The 22,738-nt window shown below is 52.4% G+C and overlaps 1 protein-coding gene and 1 non-coding gene across 2 annotated transcripts in view; one reads left to right on the top strand and one right to left on the bottom strand.

Moving 5' to 3' along the window:
• Positions 1-8,383: 8,383 nt before the first annotated feature.
• On the bottom strand, positions 8,384-8,490 carry LOC124967651 (U6 spliceosomal RNA). Its single transcript, XR_007105573.1, has one exon. It is a non-coding gene; the product is annotated as a U6 spliceosomal RNA (small nuclear RNA).
• Positions 8,491-15,655: 7,165 nt separating this feature from the next.
• Plcg2 (phospholipase C gamma 2) overlaps positions 15,656-22,738 on the top strand; it is a 137,249-nt gene continuing 130,166 nt past the window's right edge. The window contains exons 1-2 of the mRNA XM_047528056.1: positions 15,656-15,799; positions 20,721-20,955. Coding sequence (XP_047384012.1) covers positions 20,763-20,955 — 193 coding nt within the window. The 5' untranslated portion in view covers positions 15,656-15,799; positions 20,721-20,762. The remainder of the gene's footprint in view (positions 15,800-20,720; positions 20,956-22,738) is intronic.

Here is a 22,738-nt window from a genome sequence, read left to right as displayed (position 1 = left end):
GATGGGGAGCATCCATTGTGGTCCCTTCTCTCTGATGCTCCATTCATAACTGGTTTTCTCTGGAAATACCGGGCACTCAGCTTCCACCTGCCAACAGCCCTGGGGCCAGTCTCCTGGAGAGGGGGCCCAACCGTGAGCCCAGTCCTCGCGATTCCCTGACGTGACAGCAACTAAGGAGGAAGAAGCTCTTACTTCACACTGTTGACACCTGACCTCTAACACCTCTTTGAATTATACCTCAGCTGCCAGAGGCAAGGACTCCTCAGCTCCATTTTGCAGCTGAGGAAATGGGTCCAGAGAAGGAAAGCCACCTGCCACTGTCCACCCAGCTCACAAGCTGAGCCAGGCTGGAAGCCCCAGCCCCAGGGGCGCGTTGCCTGCCTCCATCGCCGGGCTGCTGGTGTGGGGCTCCCGCTGTTCCCTCCCCTGTGCCTCGGGGCTCCCCAGGGCTGCAGCACCGAGGCCCTTGAAAGTGTAGGGTGTCTTCAGGTGGCGCTGGGGGCAGTTCCCTGAAGCGCGGGGCACCCCAGCTGGAGTCCACTCTCCATGGGGGAAGGGGTGGCGGGTTGGGACATGTCCTCTGAGGTTCTCCCTGGCTGGCCTCTGACCACTTCCTCTTCTCCTGGGCGGAGGCAGCGTGGCTGCACTCGTGTAGCTGCCTCAGCAGAGGCAGAGGAGGCCGGGGCGCGCAAGAGGGCTCGCACGGCTGGGGCCACATCCCCTCGGCTTCCTGCTCCTCCCCAGAGTCTCTCTGAACCCCGAGAGGAGTGGGGGGCAAGGACTCCCGAGTCCTCCCTCAGGCAGGCCAGCAGCACGGGCCCTGAGGCCGATCCTCATTCGGCTGAGCCTGAGCTGCTTCTGCTTCGAGCAGTTTCCATGGAGAATGCAGCTCTGGGCCAGGCAGCCTGGCCCTATAGCCAGCTCCCTCTGGATTCCCTGAGAGGGGAGGCCCCGGCCCTGGTGGAGGACACAGCACCTCAGCAGCCACGCCTGATGGAGGCCAAGCCGAGGCTGGGAGGAGGTTGGGCTTGTTAAGATGTGGGTTCCCGGCCTGTCTCTGCTGCTCTCATTTGGGGGCCCCAGCAGGGTCTTTTCTCTTTTGTGCCTCGGTTTCCTCGTCTGTGCAGTGGAGATGAGTAGTAGCAGTACCTCGGAGGGCTGTAGAAGTAAATGACGTGACGGGTACAGTGTGCTGAGCAAGGCTGGTACACAGGAAGTGCTTAATAATGGCATTAGCCAGAGCCTGTGACTTTGCCTGAGCCTTCGGGATGTGCCCCCCACCAGCCTGACTGAGGAAGCAAGTCCAGGCGCCTCAGCCTGCCCCGGGTGGCCAGCCCAGGCAGCATGCATGAGCCTGTTGATTTGAGGCGTGATAGAATTTAGCCTTTGTTTTTTGAGTACCGGGGATTGAGCTCAGGGGTGCTAACCACTGAGTCACATCCCAGTCCTTTTTTATTTTTTATTTTGAGACAGGGTCTTGCAAAGGTGCATATGGCCTAAGTTGCTGAGGCTGGCCTCAAACTTGAGATCCTCCTGCTTCAGCCTCCTGAGCCACTGGGATCACAGGCGTGTGCCACTGCGGCTGACCACTTTAGCCTTTTTTAAGTGCACAGTTGAGTGACATTGTCCTGTGCTACCATCACCACCATTTGCCTCCAGAACTTCCTCATCTCTCCACACTGGAATTCTACCCCATGGAACGGAAACTCGACATTCCTCCCGACACTCGTTATTCTCCTCTCTGTCCCTAGGCATGTGTCCTCCTTATTCAAGTAGGACCTTACAGTGTTGGTCCCCATGTGGCTGGCTGTGTCCCTTGGCGTGGTGTCCTGGAGGTCCATCCACAGCGCAGTGTGTGGGATTTCCTTTCTGTGACTGCGTAGTATTCTGTGGGAACCCCATGGGTTGTTGATCTTTCCATTTTGTCAGTTGACTCTCAGGTCACTTCTGACTTTGGGCTGCCCTGAATTGTGGGGCACAAATGCCACTCGAGTCCCTGCTTTCAGTCCTTCTGGGCATGTGCCAAGAGCAGGGGAGTTGCTGGTCCTGCCGTGCCTGGTTTCTGAGGACCTGCTGGAAGTCCTGGGGCTTGAGCAAGGCTGCGCGGGACGGCAGTCCCTGGCTGTACCGGGGGCAGGGCCTCGTGCAATCAGGAGGCAGAGCGTGGGCTCAGAGCCAGGGCCGGCCACTCTCAGCGGTGTGATCCTGGGCTGGCTGTTCCCCACTGCTGTGCTGCTGGCGATGGCCTGAGATGCACAGAGTGGAACACCTGAGGCTCTGGCGACAGACGAATCTCTGGACACAAAGCGTTTGCAGTACTTGAGTGGGTGCTTGGCACAGTGACATCCTCTTGGGGTACCGGTGCCTCCCGTGCTCTTGCGGAGGCCCAGCCCTGCAGTCTAGGTCTTGCTGCTTAGGCGGCATCATGCCAGCCTGGCCCCCCAGGGGTTGTCTTATGGAGTTGGCCCTGGTCCCTCCCCAGGACCCAAGATTGCCTCTCGGTCTCTGGAGTCTCTCTTCATCTGGAGGATGTTCCTTTCTCTCCATCCTTAGCTTAAGCTTTTGAAGACAGAAGCCGGGAAGAGACCTGCAGAGCCAGTTCTGGGAGACCCTGAACCCAGGCCCTGCAGGGGGTTGAACTGGGACACTGACCTGGTGGAGCTTAGGCTCAGGGGACCTCCTTCTTCTTCCCTTTGACCTTGACCAACTGTTCTCCACGACCAGGCTGATCTGAGAGCTCTCTGACTTCCTCTGCTCCTCTCACCTCACACCAAGCTGGGCGATTGGTTCTGGCATTCACAAGGCCGTGGGCTTCACTCGACAGTGTCAACATCGAGGGCTGGAAAGGAGCAGCTGCTCAGTGCACCATGCAGAGCTCGCTGAGGGGACCCCGACTCCATCTGACACTTCGGGAGCCACGTCAAAACCAGCCCTGGGTTAGGTGTTTGGAGGGACCCCCAAGGGCACCGTACCTAGTCTGGGGTATTAAATAGAGTGTTATGAAGAGTAAATAGAATAATGTGTAGGACAATCCTGCTGTTTTGTACTCAAAAATAATTTTTTATTTAAAAAGGTAGGGCATTGTTTCAAAAGTAGATATTGAACACCTACGACTGTGTCCCAGGTACTGCAATATCAGAAGTCCATCCTTAGAGTCAGGCTAGCTTTCCAAGTCTGGATTATAAGCAGTGTCCTTAACAACGGTCACCACTGAGGGAATGGCACAAATGGAGGGACACTTTGGAAGAGGATGAACCAGCTGTGTGTCCTTAGGCAAATTGCCTTACCTCTCTGAACCTGCTTCCTAATCTGTCACATGGTTTTGGAACTCCCCTTCCTCTACTGTTGGGGGCGGTGGTCAGATGCAGCCACAGAGATCCTCAGTCTCAGCCAGCTGGGAAGAGCTGCGGGGGACACAGGCAGAGGGAGGGGGTGGGCCCCTCCCCTCCCCCTCCCCCTCCGGGTCCCTCCCCTCCCCCTCCCCCTCCCCCTCCCGCCCTCTAACTTCAGCCCCTGAAGCTGACTCTGCAGAGCCTGAGAACCCCCTCTGTGGACTGGTCCTTCTCAGGAGCTCCTGGCCCAAAGTCCACTTGCAGATCAGGCCTCGCCCAGCTGAGCCAGGTGAGGGTGTGGCCATGCCTCCAGTCCTTCTGCACCCAGGCCGGACTCCAGGTCCAGGCCTCCTCCATGGAGACCAAGAGGGTAACGGCATTTCTGGGAGGAAAGATGGGCATCCCGTTCAAGAGGGGACGCCCACAGAGGGCTTTGGAGGCTGGGGAGGGGCGCCGACGCAGGATGGAGGAGGCTGTCACGGCGTGGGGTTGAGGTTAGGGGCGGGGGTGCACGTCCCCTGGAGGGTCAGGAGGTGGCCCTCTCAGGGGTATCGGGGCTGCTTTGCCGCTTTCACAGAGCACTGTCCTGGGCCAGTCGCCATCCTCAGTAGTTGATGTAGTTCATCTCCTTGAACCCTCAGAACAAACCACAAGATAACTCCTACGATAACCCCACTTCACTGATGAGGGAAACAGCACAGAGAGGTTAAGGGTCCTGCTCAAGGTCACACAGTAGAGGAGGAGGAGGCATGAACTCAAATCTGAGTCATCAGAAACCAGAACCTTGCAGTGATCTACTGTCTCAGGCCAGGGGAGGACCAGCACAGAGCGCTGGGGTGGAAGGAAGGTGAGCGCCAGGCTCCGGGGCCTGCACTTCGCTGATGTCGGTGTTGAATGGCCACAGACTTCCTGTGGAGGGTGTCACAGGCAGGCACGACTTTGTAGGAGCTGGGATCCTGGAGGGATGGGGTTGCCCCACGCAAGAGTTAAGTCCGCGCCTCCAGGGTCCCCGGCTGTGTCCCGCTTCCTCTGCTGTGTGCTCCAGACTGAACTGTCTTGTGAGTCTGGGTCCCGAGCGGCCCGGGCCCCACACACAGCCTCTGGGGAGTGCTCCGAAGTTGAGCCCTTCCCAGTGTTGCCCTGCTGGTAAAGGAGAGGAGGTGCCCAGGGACGCCCTGATGCAGCGCCCAGAGCAGGCACGTCTGCCTGGCCCAGCCCCCGCGGCCTGCGTGGCGGGTGCCAGAGGAGCGTTGTTTTGTTTTGGTTTGGGTTGTTTTAGCAGAGAATGGTTTTGCAGTAGTCATGCGTCGTTGCTTTTGGGCGAGTCAAAGGGAAAGGAGAGCTGGAGGAGGGACCCAATAGAGCTTCCGTCCATCCCCTCTGCTCATCCACCCGCCACCCACCGACCCCCAGGCCCTGTCCAGCCGTGTGGGCCTGGATCCACCCGCCCACTCACCTGCTCACCGTCTGTCCATCCATCCGTCCTTCCGTCCTGCAGTAAACATGGCTGGGCTCCGGTTCTCGTTATGTTAACAACACACACACACACACACACACACACACACAACCCAAACACATAAAACTCCAAAAGTCAGCTTCCAGAAAGAGCCGTTGTCTGACACTTTCCTCGGGTACTTTCTTGTGCCCTTCTGGAGACAGAACCCAGGGCCCTGCGCAGGCCCGGTGAGCACTCCACGCTGAGGTGTACCCCGGGCCCCTGTTACATTCGAAAGCCAATTCACACCCCTGCCACTCACCACCAGTCTCAGTGGAGTGGGAGTGGTGTGACGCCAAGGCCACCATCCGCCCCGGGACCGAAGCCCCTTTCCCACGGCAGCCCCACCCCTTCAGTGGAGGCAGTTCTGCAGCTGGCGGCTCCGCTCTCCTGGACTGTCCTGTGTATGAAATCGCGTCCATGTGGTCTTTCGTGGCTTGCTTTTTTGGCTTAGCCCAAGGTTTTCAGGGTTCCCGTGCAGTGCCCTGTGTCAGGGCTGCATTTCTTTCGTTGCTGACTAATATTCCTCTGTATTTGTATATCCGTTCATCAGGCGATGGACATTGGGTTGGTCCACTTGGCTATTACGCACAATGCTGCTGGTCATGTCCCCCTTTCCCGTGGCCGTCTTTCCATTTCTCTCTGGTACCTGCCTGGGGTGCAGTCGCCGAGTCCTCCAGGAACTGCATTCAAGCCTCTGAGGCACCCTCGGCCTGACCCACAGAAGCCGGCCATTCCCATGGCCACTAGCAGCTGAAGGGGGATTCCTTATATATCATGCTATTTATTTATTTTGGTACTGGGGCTTGAACCCAGAGGTACTTTACCACTGAGCCAATCCCTAGCCCTTTTATTTTATTTTATTTTATTTGTGGTGCTGGGGATTGAACCCAGGGCCTTGTGCATGCGAGGCAAGCACTCTACCAACTGAGCTATATCCCCAGCCCCAATCCCCAGCCCGTTTTATCTTTAATTTTGAGACAGGGTCTCACAAAGTTGCTTAGTTGCTGAGGCTGGTCTTGAACTTGTGATCCTCCTATCTCAGCCTCCCAAGTCACTGGGATTATAGGTGTGGGCCCAGCTTTTTTGTTATTATTTTTTAATGACACTGGAAATTGAAGCCAGGTCTTGCACATACTAGGCAAGTAGTGCTCTGCTACTGAGCTACATTCCAGTGAGTTCTTTTTTTGTGTGTGCCAGGGATTGAACCCAGGGGCACACTGAGCCACATCCCCAGCCCTTTAAAAAAAAAATTTTTTTTTTTTTTTTTTTTTTCAATTTTGAGACAGGGTCCGGTCCACTAAGTTGCTTAGGGCTTCACTAAATTGCTGAGGCTAGCCTTAAAATTGTGATCCTCCTGCTTCAGCCTCCCGGGTTACTGGGAGTACAGGCATGTACCATGCCAGGCCCAGTGAGTTCTTTATATATTCCAAGTATTAATCCTCTGTAGGAGAGCAACTGGGGAATAGTTTCCCCCATTGTGTAGGTTTTCTTTTCACTGTTGATTTCCTTTGCTGTGCAGAGGTTTTTTAGTTTGACTTCATCTTATGATTAACTCTTGACTTTTTTTCCTGAGCTCTTGGAGTCCATATTGAGGCAGCCACTGCCTAAGCCTATGGAGTATTTCTACTATGTTATCTTCTTGTCTGTCTTTTATGATTTAGCTCTTCTAGCAGGTGTGAAGTGATTCCCATGTGCATTTCCTGGATGGCATCTTGCCACGTAATTATTAGCCATTAGTACATCTTCTATGGAGGAATGTCTGTTCAGAGGCTTCACCCATTTTTTTAAAATTTTTATTTTTATTTTATTTATTTATTTATTTTTGGCTTCACCCATTTTAGTTGGGTGTTTTCTATTATCGGGTTGTAAGAGTTCCTTATGTGTTCTAAATTTTTAACCAACACGACTTTCTAATATCTCCTCCCATTCTGTGGGCTCCAGTTCTTCATTGTATCTTTTGTGTGATTAGTATTTTGCGGGTTTTTTTGGTGCTGGGGATTTGAACCCAGGGCCTTGTGCTTGCAAGGCAAGCACTCTACCAACTGAGCTATATCCCCAGCCCTTGTGTGATTATTATTTATTATTTTTTTTGAATACTGGGCATTGAACCCAGCCAAGGCCTCATGCATAGAGATAAGCACTCTACCCCTGAGCCACATCCACAGCCCTTTTTATTTGATTATTAAAGTTCATTTTTCATATTTTAGAAATGTAGAAATCTATAAAGAGGCAAAAAAATAACCACCCTGAGAACATTATGGTTAATATTTAATCATGTTCCCTTTTGTCTTTTCAATACACTCAATTATCTTTTTATTTTCTACACAGATACAAAATTATAGAGATCTGAAATAATTCTTCTCCGCTGAGCCCCAGCCACTGAAACTCCGAGGCACGGCTACTGTGGTGTGACCTTCTTGGCTCCGGAGGTAGCGACTGGATGGACACATCGGCCCGTTTTCCCATAAACTCGTGGCAGGGTACTACCTTCCACTGAGCACCTACTGTAGCAGCTCCTTTCTGGTGTTGGTTCTGCAGAGTAAAAACACCCTGAAGACACAATGTATCTGTCTGCTGTGGGAAGTTCATTCTCATGTTCATGGAAACAAGGACTTGATTAGAGGGGATTAGGGGCTGTGACTGTAGCTCAGTGGGAGAGCTCTTGCCTGGCATGCGTGGGGCACTGGGTTCGATTCTCAGCATCACATATAAATGAATAAAAATAAAGGTCTATTGACAACCAAAAAATTTTTAAATACAAAAGGATCCTAGGAGCCTCATGGTCCCAGGCCTAGGGCTTACCAAAGCAACACCGCGGGTGCACCACAGCAGGTTCTGCAGGGCCCAGGCGGCTTCACCCTCTGCCCCTGCTGCCTCCAGACACCAGGCGGCTCTGCCACCGCCTGCCAGGTCTGTGCCCTCTTATAGCCAGTTTTTGAACACAATGGTGCTGGTGCATCTGATGACAGGCCGGGGTTGAGTGGCCGAGCCCTCGCTGCCAAGGGAGTGTCTGGGAAGCAGGCTTTGGCTTCTGCTCGGTGAGGAGCATTCTCCTCGTAAGCGGGGGAGCCAATACAGAGGCAGTTTCACTGGGCCGCCAAAGAGTGGCAGAAGCCCAGTGAGCAGAACCGCAGTGTAAGTGCATTTCAGGTGAAAGTGACAGTCGTCTGGGGAGGAGAGCAGGGCATGCGTGCAAGTGAAGTGCTGAGGTCCAGGGTGGCCGTCTGGGAGTGAGGGTCCCGCTTTGAGTCACTCTTCCCCTGACCATGCTCATGACCTTAGTCGTGGTTTGAACTTCTTTATGCCTCCGCGTCTTCCAGGGTAAATGGGGACTCATGGGTTGGGCAGACTTGAGGTTTAGAAGGGAACCTGGCCCATTGCATTTTGTACGTAGGTATTTGCTCTTACTGTTTCCCCAGTGTTGCATTATAAGCATTTTGCAACATACAGGAAAGTTGAAAGAGTTGTATGAGTGGCTCGCCACTGGCTGGGATTCCATATGAGCACGTGACTGTTTGCTTTGTTGCATCTTTATCCATCTCGCTATGCATCTTGATTTTTTGAGTGCACCTTAATTTTGCGTGTCATCCTTGCACAGGGGCCATGCTAATCTTCTCTGTATTGTTCCAATTTTAGTATATGTGCTGCCGAAGCGAGCACAAGTGCACCTTAATTTTAATGAATTTCAGAGTAATGGTAAATGCGTGCTCATGTGACTGCCACAGCTGCTGTTATTGTTGTTATTATTATTATTTTAAATTGTTGATGGACCTTTATTTATTTGAACCCAGTGCCTTGCATATGCTAGGCAAGCACTCTACCACTGAGCCACAATCCCAGCCCCTGTTACTATTTTTAAATTTTGTGGTAGTACTAGAGATTGAACCCAAGGGTGTTCTACCACTGAGCTACAGTCCAGCTCTTTTTATTTTTAATTTTGAGACAGTGTCTTACTAAGTTGCTGAGGCTGATTTTGACTTGCAATCCTCCTGCCTCAGCCTCCTGATTCACTGGGATGATAGGTGTGTGCCACTATGCCTGTTGTGATTATTTATTTTTTAAAACAACTCTCAAGTATTAATTTAAAATATATGTACGTCAAATTTGTACTCTTTCCCTTAACATAGGAACAGAGTGCTGCAGGATGAAACCAAATTCTTCAGCTAGGAGGAAGCGTGCAAAGGAGGCCAGGTCTCCCTGACCAAGGGAGGGCTGTCCTGAGGTGTGGCTTTCCAGGCAGGCTGACCACAGGGAACCCCTGCAAGCAGATGTTTTAAAGCACTTGTTGAGTTCAATTGAGAGGAGAGACAGAAGAGGAGGACTCAGAAGATGGAAAGAAGGACATTGCAGACTACAGAACCCAACCTGTCTTCCGCTGCGCTGGATGATTCTGCTTTGCCCCAGCCTTGCAAGCCCCACTCAGCAAAACATAGCCCTGTATCAGTCACCTGTTGCCGCATGACAAACCAGTCCAGAACTCAGGGGCTTGGAATGATAACACTTGCTGATCGTCTCTCCTGGTGCCTGGGGTGGAGAATCTGGGAGTGGGGGCACTGCCAACCTAAGGGCCTCATTCAGCGGCAGTCTTGGGCTCCTGCAACCTCAAAGGCCTCCTCTCTTGAGGTCTGGTGCCTGTACTGGGAGGACTTGAGCCGAGGGGGCTGCAGCCCCGGGGCCTCCTAGGCATCCCTCTGTCCCTGTGTGGTCTCCCGACATAGTGAGTTTAGAGGAGCTGGCTGTCCTAAGTCAGCTCCTAGGGGATGTGTCCCACGCTAGGAAGAAGCCACCACGCATCGTTCCTCTGCACTGTCTATTGAGGCAGTTGGAAAATGTTACCAGAATCTGCAAGGGAAGGGAACCTGGACCCCACCCCCCAGGAGGAAGGTCAGTATCACATCGTGGAAGAGTACGTGGCGTGTGACAGGTGTTGGGCAGGGATGCTTGGAAATATGGTCACCCATAGCTGGCTTCCCAGCAGACCCCTCCCTCAAAGGCAGGTCCGGCGGGTCCATTATTTTTTTATTTTTTATTTTTTTTGCAGTGCTGGGGATGGAACCCAGGGCCTTGTGCTTGCAAGGCAAGCACTCTACCGACTGAGCTATCTCCCCAGGGTCCATTATTTACCATGCCGCCCGGAGGCTCCCGCTCCCCGCCCTTGGTAGTCACAAGCTTCACAAACACCGGCCATCCTGGTCATCTCAGGGGCCGGGTGAGCCTATTTTTCTCCATCTTGTTCACTATTGGATTGAACAGTGACCCTAATATTGAAGTCCACCTGGACTTCAGGGTCCTGCAGGGCCCAAGGGGCCAGCTCTGTTGTCAGAGGACCCAGGGACAGTCATTCCCTCTGAGTCATGAGGCGCCGAATTGTGTTTGCTTGCTTGGATCTTTTATTACTTTCTGTTTTTTCAATTTGAAATCCAGGCTTGACCTTCCCAGGCGTCTCTGGAGCTGCTGTGATTTTGTCAACATGGGCACTGTTTGTAATGGCAACAGCTGTGACCTTCAGCGCCAGGAGGAAACCTGCCTGTCCTGACCGGGCCGGTTCTCCCAACACTCGGGACCAGGGCTGTTATTCACCCAGTGTGGAGGCTGCAGGTCAGGTCAGGGAAGGAGGCACAGCTGCTCCTAGGGTACGGCTCTGCTGCTGCTCCACCAGGCTGACACCCTAGGGAGGTCCTGGCTGTCCCCCGCCCTGCCCACAGGCTGCAAGGGAGCCTGGGTTCTGCACCCGCCGCCTGGGCCCCCTGCACCTGCTGTGTCTGCACCCAGGGGTTCTGCCCCTGTGCTCTGACTCCGCAGGCCCCTTTTCCTCCTGCTCAGGCATGCTCAAATGTCACCTCCTCCAAAGCCTCCGTGACCGTGTGTGCGTCCCTTTGCCCTGCTTCTCCCGTTCTCTTCAGCTGCTTTGTCTGAAATGGTCAGGCCCATCTGAAATGGTCTTGTTTGGGGGTTCCTTGCTTATGGTCTGTCTTCCTCAGTAGAATGGAAGTGCCCCAGAGACTTTTTGGTTTTTAAAATTTGTTTTCTTTGTTCATTTTAGTATCCTAGTTTCTAGATCAGTGCTCTGCACACAGCAAATGTTCTGTTTATGTTTGTCAAGTGACAAATGTCTCAGCTAAGAATGTGGATGCTCTTTCACCAGGAAGGAGCATCAGGATTAGTCTTCCTGCTTTCAGGCCTGGTTCCCTCCTCCCGCCCCCTGCTGTTTCAGAGTGATTTTTTTCAAAGCCTAGAGACTTGTCCATGTCACTCTCTTGCTCTAAGGTCTTCAGTAGCTCCCTATTGCTCCCAAATACCTTAGTAGGATGCTGTACTCCAGTGCCCAGAGTCCCTCCCAGGTGCACATCTTTCACACGGTTGCTGCTTTCTGGAATCCTGCCCTCCTCCCCCTCCCCCACATGGCTGACACACTCCACCTTTTCAGGGGACTCAGTGTGAGGACCCCACCTGCAGGAGGCCTTCCTGACTTCGTCCAGCCTGCACAGCCATTCCTTCTCCCTCCCCTTGGGGTCATCGCTGCACAGCTTTTTTTGGGGGGGCGAATACTGGGGATTGAACTCAGAGCACTCGACCGCTGAGCCACATCACCAGCCCTGTTTTGTGTTTTATTTAGAGCAGGGTCTCCTGAGTTGCTTAGCACCTTGCTAAGTTGCTGGGGCTGGCTTTGAACTCGTGATCCTCCTGCCTCAGCCTCCTGAGCCACTGGGATTACAGGCGTGCGCCATGGCGCCTGGTTACATCTTTTTAAGGACTCTATGGTTTACATTCAGCAGATTCACCCATTTTACTGTACAGTTCTATACGTTTTGACAAATTATGAAGTTGGGTAACTACCACAATGACAACACAAAAGCAAACAAATAAAGCAAACCAACCAACCCACCAGCCTGAACAATGGCGCCCTCCCTCCAACTCTCCTCAAACTCTTTCCCGCCAACCCCGGCCCCAGCCCCTGGAGAGCACTGCTGGGTTTTCTGTCCATACACTTTTGTCTCTTCCTGCGGGCCACCGAGGTGGAATCATGCTCTTTCCAGCCTTCTGATTGTGGCGTCTTTCACTTAGCATCAGGCACCTGAGATTCCTCCTCCAGTGGTACCAGTCATGACTTTTATGGCAAGTGCTGTTTCTTTGTGTGGATGTTTGTCTATCCATTCATGCGCTGGAAGACGTGTGGGTGTCTCCGGTTTTCAGGGATTATGAATGAAGCTACTGTAAACACTGCGGTACAGATTTTGCATGGACACATGTTGTCATTTCCCTTGGGTAAATACAGGTGAGCTGGCCGGGTCCTATGGGAAGTGTATGTTTAACTTTTTAAGAAACTGCCCGGCTGCTTTCCAAAGAGGCCGCACCCTCTCACATCCCCTGTTGCTCTATGTCTTTGCCTGCACTGGGCACCGTCTGTAGCCATTTCAGTGGGTGTGGAGTCTTCTGCTTCCTGCTGGCCTCTTCCACCACTCTGTGGCCTCCTGACCGAATGAATCTTTCTTCCTCTTATCCTCAGAACCTAAGGAGTGACGGACATGTAGTAGGTGCTCAGTAAAGGCTGTGGATGACTGAACTAATCTATTGAATGAGTGATCTGTGGAAAGGGTATTTCAGGTGACTTTGTCTCAGATTCCATGGCTGGAGGCCTTTGATGATTGCTGCTCCATGCCCTGGCGCTCAGCAGTGCCTGGCTCTTCACAGGCATTCAGCAAGTGCTTGTTGAATGAATTAACCCGCTTCGCCCCATCATCCTACATGTGGAACGCCTATAAAAACTAGTATATAATTATACATTAGTAATGTAATTACGGTTAACATAACATTAATTACTATGAGAATATATAAGCTCTGGATTATGATCCCCAATCTATTTTAATGCACCTGTGTCCACTTTGTTGGAATGTTTGCAGAGTTTGAAACACGGGAGTGAGTGGGCTAAAGGGCCCCAGCAGGATCCCAGCCTTAAGAAGCTCAGTGGAAGACCATGGACCCAGAGGCTCATCCATGCAGGCCTCAGCTTAAACAGCGGAGGAGTCTGCCCTGATGCAGAAGCTGGAGGTGAGGCCCAGTGTAACCCTCCTGAGGTCTGGCTAGTTCTGGGTGGTGCTTCCTCTCACAGAGCCTGCCAGCCAACAGCGGGGACTTGCCTTATCCCCAGGGGATGTGCACTTTTCTGAACAATGCCAGGAAAGGAAACCAGGCTCAGAAGCTCTCAGGGGTTTCTGGGGCTGAAGGGGTAAGGTTGGTGAGGTTCCCTGGGCCAGGGCAGTGACCTCAGCCTGGCCACTGCCTTCAGTGGTGGAAAGTGGAATCCAGGACTGGAAGAGTCCCCAGTAAAATAATGACCATGGTAATCAGCTGTTGTTGCTCACTGTCATCCTTACTCTGGGTCACCGGTTATTTTTAAGTCTTTAACTTATAAGGCAAGAGTCTGACAAACAACTTTATTGAGGTAGTCACATCCCAGTGACTTGGGAGGCTGAGGCAGGAGGATCACAAGTTTGAGGCCAGCCTCAGCAACTTAGCAAGGCCCGAAGCAACTTAGCGAGACCCTATCTCAAAAAATAAAACATAAAAAGGGCTGGGAATGTGCCTCAGTGGTGAAGTGCCCCTGGGTTCAAGCCCCTGTCCCCTCACCCTCATGAAGAGAGTGTAATTCATATACCATACAATTAACCCACTCAAAGTGTACACTCCAGTGGTTTTAGTTCAGAGAGGGTCACTGAGCAGGTCAAGGTCACACATCTAAGGAAGAGGCAGACCTGGGACTTGAACCTAAATGCCCTACTCTCCAAGTCCATGGTTCACATGGCTTTTTTTTTTTTTTTCTTGCAGCAATGATATTAAAAATAGCCAGCCCTGTGGCGGGCCTTTTACCTCCGTCATCTCATTCGATCTTTATGCTCACCCTTGGATGGGGGTAGTTGTGATACCCATTTTGGAGAGAAGAAACTGGGGCACAGAGAGGTTAATGGTCCAGTGTACCATGGCCTCTAGCAAATAGAAAAGGGTGATGGGGAAAAAGCGTGTGTGCACCTGAGGACAGGTGAGGGACGCAGAGTAAAAAGTCGAGTTAACGTGGACGGAAGGTATTTTTCTTTCAGGTTATTTTCCCTGCCCTCCCCCTTCTTTTTCTTTTTATGGGAAAAGGAAAAGAAAGTTCCCTCCGCCCTTTGAGGTCACTTCCTGACCCATTCATTAACTTGTGGAGTGGTTCCAGACTCATGACTCCCTGCCGGCACACCTCCTATTAATGCTGGGGACAGGCAAAGGGTCTGGTGCCCAAGGGCTCTGGTCAGACAGACTCCAGTTCAAGTCCTGCCTCCGCCACCCACTGACCTAACACCTGGGGCCCTAGGATGGTCACCTACCTGCCTGAATGTGCAGCATGCGCCCCACACATTATCCCTTGGAAAATAAAAGTCACTTTGAAACCTCCCAGAGCTGGGGTTGACATTTCAATTACTTTTATTTTAAACAACCAAATGGAAGTTTGGGGACGAGATCAGGAGCTCCATACACTCCCATTCCTTGCCCTGGATCCCTTTGGTTGTTCACCTTGGTGTGGGTAAAGAGTGAGGCAAAGAAGAGAAGAATTAAAAGGATGAAGGAAAAAGAGACGTATGCTGCCTTGTACCATTACCTCACGCCCAGTGGGCATTTGACGTCCAAGATCATGGGCGTTAATCAGGATGGAAACAGGGTTCTTGAAACTGAAGCTGTTTCACATGTTGTTTTCTTGCTTGGCTCCCAGGGAGGGGAGAAAATTCCAACCGGAATCGGCATCTGCCAGGATGGCTGTCGGGAGCCTGGGCTCCCTTCAGCCATCTCCAACTTCGGATGGCACTGGGTCACATTTTGTCAGCAAGAGGTTTAACCTGTTCCTCAAATGCACATGCAGATTTTGTATTAGTAAGTTATACACGTGTGACTTAGCTAATACTTTATACACATTGCACAACGTGGAGCAAAGGAGAAGTGGTGTTAAAAGGATTGATTGAAATAAATATAAGTTCAAGTTCTAATTTAAAAAAAAAAAGGCGAATTTCACTCAGATTTGGCCATATTCTTGGGGAACAGGCTCCATGGCCTCAAGTGGTTGATATGTAAAAAGCAGGGACCTGTGGGGACTAACACCGGTTCTCGCCCCAGTCGCAGTGTAACCTGAGTCCACAGAGCAGCAGACAGACCCATGGCTTCAGATGCAGCGTTTACAATGAGGACCGCAGTCCTAGATTCAGAGATGCTGTGACCTGAGCAGCTGAGAAGTGCAATCGGAGTGCGGTGACAGCTCTAGAGGTGACTGCAAAGCTGGCTGCAGCCACCCTGAAGATGTTTCCATCCAAGATGAGTAGGAAGGGTTCGAAACGGAGAAAAGCAATTTTCCCTAAAGAATATTTACATTCTCCTCGTTGGGAAAATGGGACATCAGTCATATCTGGTGTTCAGCAAACTTCTGGGACTGGCACTGTTTTGATCACGTTTGCAGAAAGGGAAACCGAAGCTGCCACGACTTAAGTGCCCTGCCTTGGGGTCGTGCCAGGTGGTCTGACCGCAGCGCGGCTTCTGCAAGGGCCGGCCGAGAATTCTCCAGGTGCCCGCCATACGTGCAGCGGGCGCTCCGTAAGTGCCACGCGCTTGGGGAATTCTCTCCCTCTGGCCAAGCGAGCGGGCAGCCAGGTAGCCCTGGCGCCGCCTCCGTTTCTCCTCTGCGGGCAGAGGCGGGGCTCCAGGCCGGCCGCGGTGCTCGGGAGCGCGGGGAGGCGGGCGGGTCTGGGCCCGCCTCGGGCCGGGGCGGCGCGGGGGGCGGCCCCGCGGAGTCACGTGGCGCGGGCCGTGGCCGAAGCAGAAGTGGGAGCGCAGCGGCGGCGGGTGCGCCGCAGGGAGTGCCGGAGCCGCAGGGGCGGCGCGCGGGACCCCGGAGCCCCGAGCCCCGACCCGCGGCGGGCGGGCGGCTGCGCCCCGGCGGCGCGGCCAGGTGAGCGCTGGGCCGGGCTGGAGCGCACGCGGGACGCCCGGGTACCTGCGCCCCGAGACCTGCGCCCCGGGGGCACCGGCGCGCGGTGGGCAGCGTCCCGCGGGGACCTGGTCCGAGCGCAGGCTGCGCGGGCAGGGGTGGGGCGCGCCGTCGGGGCTGCGGGCCAGCAGTACCCAGGCCCGGGTGGTGACGGCGTGGGTCCGGCCCGGCCGCCAGCCACTTCCTCACCCCGGCCGGCGCCACCTCGCGGGTCCGTGCCGGGCGGCCCGGGTTTGAATGGGGGTCGGGCACGCGGCGCGGCGCCGGGCCAGGGGGTCGCGCGAGCGCCGGTGCCCGGGGTTTCTGCACCGAGGGGTCCTGCGCGGGCGGCGCGCTCCCTCCGGATCGCCTCTGCCGAGCTCGCTGACCCTGGGGACCGCACTTCCCGTATTACACAGGTGGCGGGAGCGACACCGCGGAAGGCGCAGCCCTTCCCAGAGACCTTGGGGTTCTCAGGGAGTTCGCGTCTCCCTCCCGCGCCCGGCGACCGTGCGCAGGAGCGGGTGCAGCCCTTGCGATTCGCGTTTGGGAATCCCACGGAGGTCATTGCCCTCGTCGCGGGAGAATTCCAGGGAAGGATGGGCGGGTGTGCAAGGGCCGCTGATGCCCGGATAGGGGCAGGGGCAGGTCGGGCCTTTTGGAACCCCGCTTTGAATTCACTGGGAGGCTGGTGGAGCGAGGGGGTGACACGGCAAAAGGAAACAGGTGACCCCGGGTACCTTGAAGAACCCCCTCTGAGTCTTGGTTTCTCCCCTAAATGCTGCAGGTCCCCAAGCCTGCTTCCCAGGGCTGGGCTGAGACCTGGAGCCTCTTCCACGGGAAAGGTGCCTGGCAATTTTGACCCCCTGGCCAAAGACTTTTAGGTAGGGTCCTTATTGTCACGTCTGCCAGGAAACCTGGGGTCCACTTTGCCCAGATTGCGAAGTTGTGTGTGCCAGGGCTTCTCTTTACCAGCTTCACTGATGCTTAAATTGTCTAATACTGGGCTGCCTTCCCAGCCAGGCCAGGTGGAGGAGGTAAAGCAGGGCCCCATGAGTAGCCCCTCTGCACCCTCTGGATGGAGTCAGTGGAAAACTGCTGCTGAGAAAACTTTTGGAAACATTTCTTAATTTAGAAAACGGTAAAAACTCAAAAATGGAAAGTGTATCCTCAGGTCACCACTTCAAGGAATATAAAGTGGGGTCATCCCCTCTCCCAGCCTCCAGGGTGACCCCTCTCCTGGGTTTGTAAGCAGACAACCATTAAGGAAATGTAATTTACTATAAGCCAGGGGTTTACAACTCTCTGTCCAGTACTTCTTGAATCTTTTCCAGATCACATTGCTGGTAAGTCTCCCTCATTCCTTCAGTGGCTCCTGAATCCCTTAATGTGCATCTTCCATTCAGGGACCTCTCTCCCCATGCTGTGATGAGCAGTTGAATTGTTTACTGTTTTTTTTTTTCTTTTTCTAGTACAAGTAATACTTCTGTGAACATCTTCCTGTCTCTTTTTGCACACATGAGCTTGCTGGATCACAGCATAAGCATGTTTTATATTTTAAAAGATTCTCACATGTTGCCCTTAAAAAAAAAAAATGCTGAACCAACGTCTCCTTGGCCTGTAGTGGCCCACACACTCAGTTCCTTCTGTGAAAATCTCTCCGCTGCCGCAGTGGCCAGGAGCTCTAGGAGGGGCACGCGCTGCTCAGGGTTCAGCTGTGCCAGATTTTAACAGAATTGTTTCATGGGGTTTGGGATGAAATCCTGCACTGCCCTAAATGTGCAAAGGGCTTTGAAGAGCTTCTGTTTCCTGGGTATCAAGTTTATTTTAAAGCAAAGGACATGAAATGTAAAATTGACCAAACCTCTTATTATTATCTCAGCCATGTTTGTATTTACACTGTAAATCATATCACACAGTTACCCACTGAGGGTGAGAAACAAACAGAACAATAACAACAAATAAAAGGGATTTCAAGGCCATTTCATTTGGCGGTGAGGGGGTGGGTACCTGGGATTGAACTCAGGGGCACTTGACCACTGAGTCACATCCCCAGCTCTATTTTGTATTTTATTTAGAGACAAAATCTCACCAAATTGCTTAGCGCCTTGCTTTTGCTGAGGCTGGCTTTGAACTTGTGATCCTCCTGCCTCAGCCTCCCAAGCCACTTGGATGACAGGTGTGCGCCACTGCACCTGGCTGGCTATTTCATTTTTAAAATAGAAAAGCAGAAGCAAAACGGAGATTGCCATGATGGCTTGTGCTCATCACTGGGGTCAAGGTCTTAGGTGCTAAAACTCTGGAAGCCTGGGCTGAGAACTGGCTGGAGTTTGGAGGTTGACTCTAAAGATCTCTCTCCAGTTGGTGAGAGGCAACATCAGAGTTGGTGTTGATGGCTGAGACGATCCACTGGGCTTTGGGTGAGAAGTAACTGGATTCTGGGGAAGGTTAAGTCCGGGGTTGGAAAGACCTGAGGACGCTGGTGCTTCCTCCCGGTTTTTGTGTAGTTGGCGAGGTTGTGATGGGCTTGTTTCCTGCGTTAGTCCAGCTGGAATTGCCCTGGGGACCTGGCAGTGGGGAACTCCAGAGCTGTGTGGACTTGGACAAGTCCCGTAACCTCTGTTGAAAGGGGCAGGGCTGCCAGTTTAGTTACTATCTGGCCAGATTCTGCCACGGGTCTCTGGGAAGGCGGGTGCTGAGGGCTTGGGGCATGGCCCTCAGACCAGGTTCCCGTTCTGGCCCTGCCCCTGATCTACGTGACCTTGATCAAGTGATTTCCCCTCTCAGGACTTTCATTTTCCCATTGAGACAACAGAGATGAACGTGCGTGGCTCCCAGGGAGGGCCCAGTTCATAGGTGCTTCCCAAGGGCGTGCTGGGCATGGGGCACCCCTTTCTTCCCGTCTGCGTGGTGAGCAGGAGGTCACTTTCGGTCTTGGCCTCCCTCTCAGGCCTGCCCTCGGTCTTTGCTTGGGCGGCTCTTCTGGTTGCAATCCACAGTTTTAAAGATCAGATCCCAGAAGACCTCTCCCTGAAGCTTTCTCTGGACCTTCTGAGCTCCTAGTTCCACCCCAGACCAACTTGGGGGCCCTTCTCACTGCCCTGTGCCCCATGTATGTCCCTGTGGCTGCACTTGTCTGTCTTAGGGTTGTCAGGTGTTTGCCCTGCAGAGAGCGGGTGCAGTTAGTGACTTTATGCCTCTGCCAGCACACCTAGAAGGTGGCTTTGGTCAGGAGGAAGGGCAAAGGGCAAGGCCTGAGCCTCTCCCCACCCCCCTCATTTGCATCCTGTTGGCATGGAGTCCACACTTGGTTAATGTATGTACTGACTGGCGGGGTAACGTGAAGGAGGCCCGCTACGCGCTGCCAGTGGTACACTCGCTCTGGCTTCTCTTCCAGCCACTGCCCCAGGTGACAAGTGAGAGGACCCAGATTTTGAGCAGTTTAGCTGGAGGCTGAGCGTGCTGGAAGGCCAGACAGCCTGGTGGACCACTGCCTCTCATTTCCTGGTCTTTGGACTGGCAAAGTTCTTTCTAGTGCTACTTTGTAACCTTGGAGGTTACAGAGTAACAACTCTGGGGCCTAAAGGGATTTGGAGAAAAGGGAGGAGGTGCGCAAGGACACACAGAACAATTGATGGTGATAGTCAAAATAGCTAAATATAAGGAATGTCACTGTTTTAAGGGCCTGAGACTAGTGTCTTGTTTAATCCTTATAAGAAATTTTCAAGGTAGATAATGCTACTTTTTTTTTTTTTTTTTTTTTTTTAAATAGGAGTGGGAATGAGGTCCAGAGGGTTTAGAGGACTTCTTGTGGTGGTAGCCAGCCAGCAAGGTGGGTCCTGGTAGTCCAGCTCGAGATCCTGTGGAGCCCCTTCACTCTTAGCTGCCATCTCAGGGGGCAGTCACTGTGCCTTTGGACATTTGGGGCAGCACAGCAGGGAGGTGCAGAGTGAGGGCTCAGGGAACCACTGCAGGATTCGAGGAGAGGAGTGAGGTGATTTGATTCATTTTCTAAAATCATCCTCTGACTAGGGAACCGAGAACTGACGACCCCAGGGCCAGGGCCGCAGCAGGCAGACCAGGGAGCAAAGGTTAGCATGACCCTTGTCCAGGGCCCTAGGAGGAGCCAGGGAAGGTGTGACGGGTTGGAGTCTGGATTTGCTGATGGATTGCACATGGGTGTGAGAAAGCCCAGATGAGGATTCCTCCAGGATTTGAGGCCCGAACACCTTTTTGCCAAATACTGACCTCCCGTGGAGTTAGCAGCGATCGAGGACAGGCTGGGCGACCGGCCGGTGGCTCTGCAGGCACTTTATCATGGCTTCCCCTTTGGGCTCCCATTTTAGAAGGCGTGGAGAGGTCAAGTGTTCTCACGCACTTGGCAGGAACTACACCAGGATTTGAACTTGAAGCCGCTAGGTTCTGACATTTTCTGGCCTTTTTGCCTCATCTCCACCCAGAAGAATGAGTTGCTCAGGTTTCCACAGACACGTTTTGAAATTTGTTTTGTTTTGTTTTTATGTTCCTAATTGTGCTTGGGAGATAAAGGGGTGGTTAGAGATTCCCTGGCAGGATAGAAAAGGATGCTGGTGCGGGGTGGGGGTGGGGTGCACCCGTGACTGCTTTGGCTATTCAAATAATTCTACAGGGAGAGAAGGGATCACCACCACCCGGCTGTGGTGATTTGGTTATTCAAAGCCCACTTGACGGTTGGGTCATTGCGGTTGGCTGCTCCTCCCATACGTGGGCTTCATTTAAACCTCTGTATCCTGCCTGGACTGAATGGCTGGTGACTCTCCATCTCCAGAACCTTTTCTTAATGCTCATCTGTCTTCCGTGACCTGTTAACGGAGCCGCTCCTCAGTTATTAAAAACCTCTCACTCCTTTATTCTGCTCTTCCAGCCTCTTTATTTCTCCTGACTTCTTCCACCGGAGAGGCTGACAATGTCCACCATGTTCGATGTGGATGCTCTTCCGGAATATGAGAAGAGCCAGATCAAGAGAGCCCTGGAGCTGGGGACAGTGATGACTGTGTTCAGTTTCCGCAAGTCCACTCCTGAGCGGAGGACCGTCCAGGTGATCATGGAGACGCGGCAGGTGGCCTGGAGCAAGACTGCTGACAAAATCGAGGGCTTCTGTGAGTACCAGCCGCTGCAGGCAGTGTGGCCAGCTTGCCTGGCCCGTCACCTCTTCATCTTCCTGCCTTTGGCCACCACGATTGTTGCCACGAATGTTGGTTTAACCTCTTTAATAGAAACAAGGGCAGGGGTGTAGGTCAGGGGTGGAGCTCTTGCCTAGCATGTGGGGGCCTGGGTTCCATCCTGTCCCCACAGGAACAAAACATGGGAAGCCCAGTGTCGCCACTTCACGTGGGTCTTGAGGAGGGGGCGTTCTAGAGCAGGTGGGGGAGAGGAGCCAGGAAGGTCCTGTGCCACAGTTCCAGCAGTCCCAGCTGCCAGCTTGGAAATGACACTTAGGCAGTGTTGGGGTTGGTGTGGCTGCGGAGCCGAGCTCGCTGAGACTTGTAGCTTGGGGCCATTGCCCACTGTGCTTTGCTGCAGCCCAAGACCTTGGCTTCTGTGTCCAAGTGCGGAGAGTACGTCATTGACTATTCTGCCGCTTTCCAATAAAGTTCTGGTCCTGGTGGAGGTTCCTTCCCTTCCCCAGCCCTGGTAGATTGGGCGATTGGCTCCGTTTCTGAAGTTCCTAAGACTGTTTCTAACAAGTAAGAGTAAGGGCACTTAAGCCATTTGCAGTTGCAGAGTCTTGCTTCAAGATTTTGTTTTTATTAACTACTTTTTAAATGGTGAATTAAGCTGTACTCTTGGGAGTTGGGGAGTCAACTCATGAATGTTTTTTCTCCCCCAGGGCAAGCTCATTAGTTTCTTTTGTCTTCCAGAGATATCCTGTGCTTGTGTAATGGGAGATTTTTTTTTTTTTTTTTTTTTTTTAAACACAAATGGGAACTACAATGTAATACTTCTGCACCTTGATTTCTTTTTTTACTTGCTAATTATCTTGGGGTGGGTCCTTATCAGGACATATTGGTCTGCCTCCTTCTTTCCTGGCCACACAGCATTCCAGAGCACAGACACAGTGTAACAGCTCAGCCCACAGATGGATGGTTTGTGCTGTTTTAGCCGTTTATTGCTAGCTGCAGTAGCTATCCCTGCATTCTTCAAAGAAAAGAAAAGCGTTTTTACTGAGATAATTGGCATACCTCACATACAGTTTACCCATTTAAAATGGACAGTGCAGAACTCTTAGAATATTCCAAATATATGCAAGGACCTTAGCAGTCAGCTTTAGTACATTTTCATTTCCCCAAGAAGAGATCTCCTTGTCCAAATTGTTATGCTGCATATGTGTACAAATATGCAACAACACACCCCTCATTATGTACAATGATAATGCACCAATAAAAAACAGAACAAAAAAGGAGACCCCATACCCGCTAACCATGCCCCCAAGCCCCAGCCCTAACTTACTTTCCCTATCCTGGACATTTCATACAAATGGAATTCTATCATGGCCTTTGGTGACTGACTTAGCATGATGTTTTCAAGATTTAGCCACTTTGTAGCATGGACCAGAGTGTTATTCCTTTTTACAGCTAAATAATATTCCATCATAGGGATATTCTACACTTTGTCTATCCATTCATCTGTTGATGGACATTTGGATTATTTTTACCTTTTGGCTAATGGGAATAGTGCTGCTGTGAACATTTGTGTATGAGTGTTTGTGTAGGTGTATGTTTTTAGTTCTTTGGGATTTATCTAGGAGCGAAAACGCTGGGCCACATACTAACTTGGTTTGATCATTTTAGGAACTGTAAGATTCTTTTCCCGAGTGGCTGTACCATTTATGTTGCCACCAGCCTTGTGGTATCCTTGCATTGTTTTTTTATGTGCACATAT

Source organism: Sciurus carolinensis, chromosome 16 (assembly GCF_902686445.1).
Source record: "Sciurus carolinensis chromosome 16, mSciCar1.2, whole genome shotgun sequence".
Classification (NCBI taxonomy): domain Eukaryota; kingdom Metazoa; phylum Chordata; class Mammalia; order Rodentia; family Sciuridae; genus Sciurus; species Sciurus carolinensis.
Note: the sequence above shows the minus strand (reverse complement) of the source record. Positions and strands in the feature narration are given on the sequence as shown.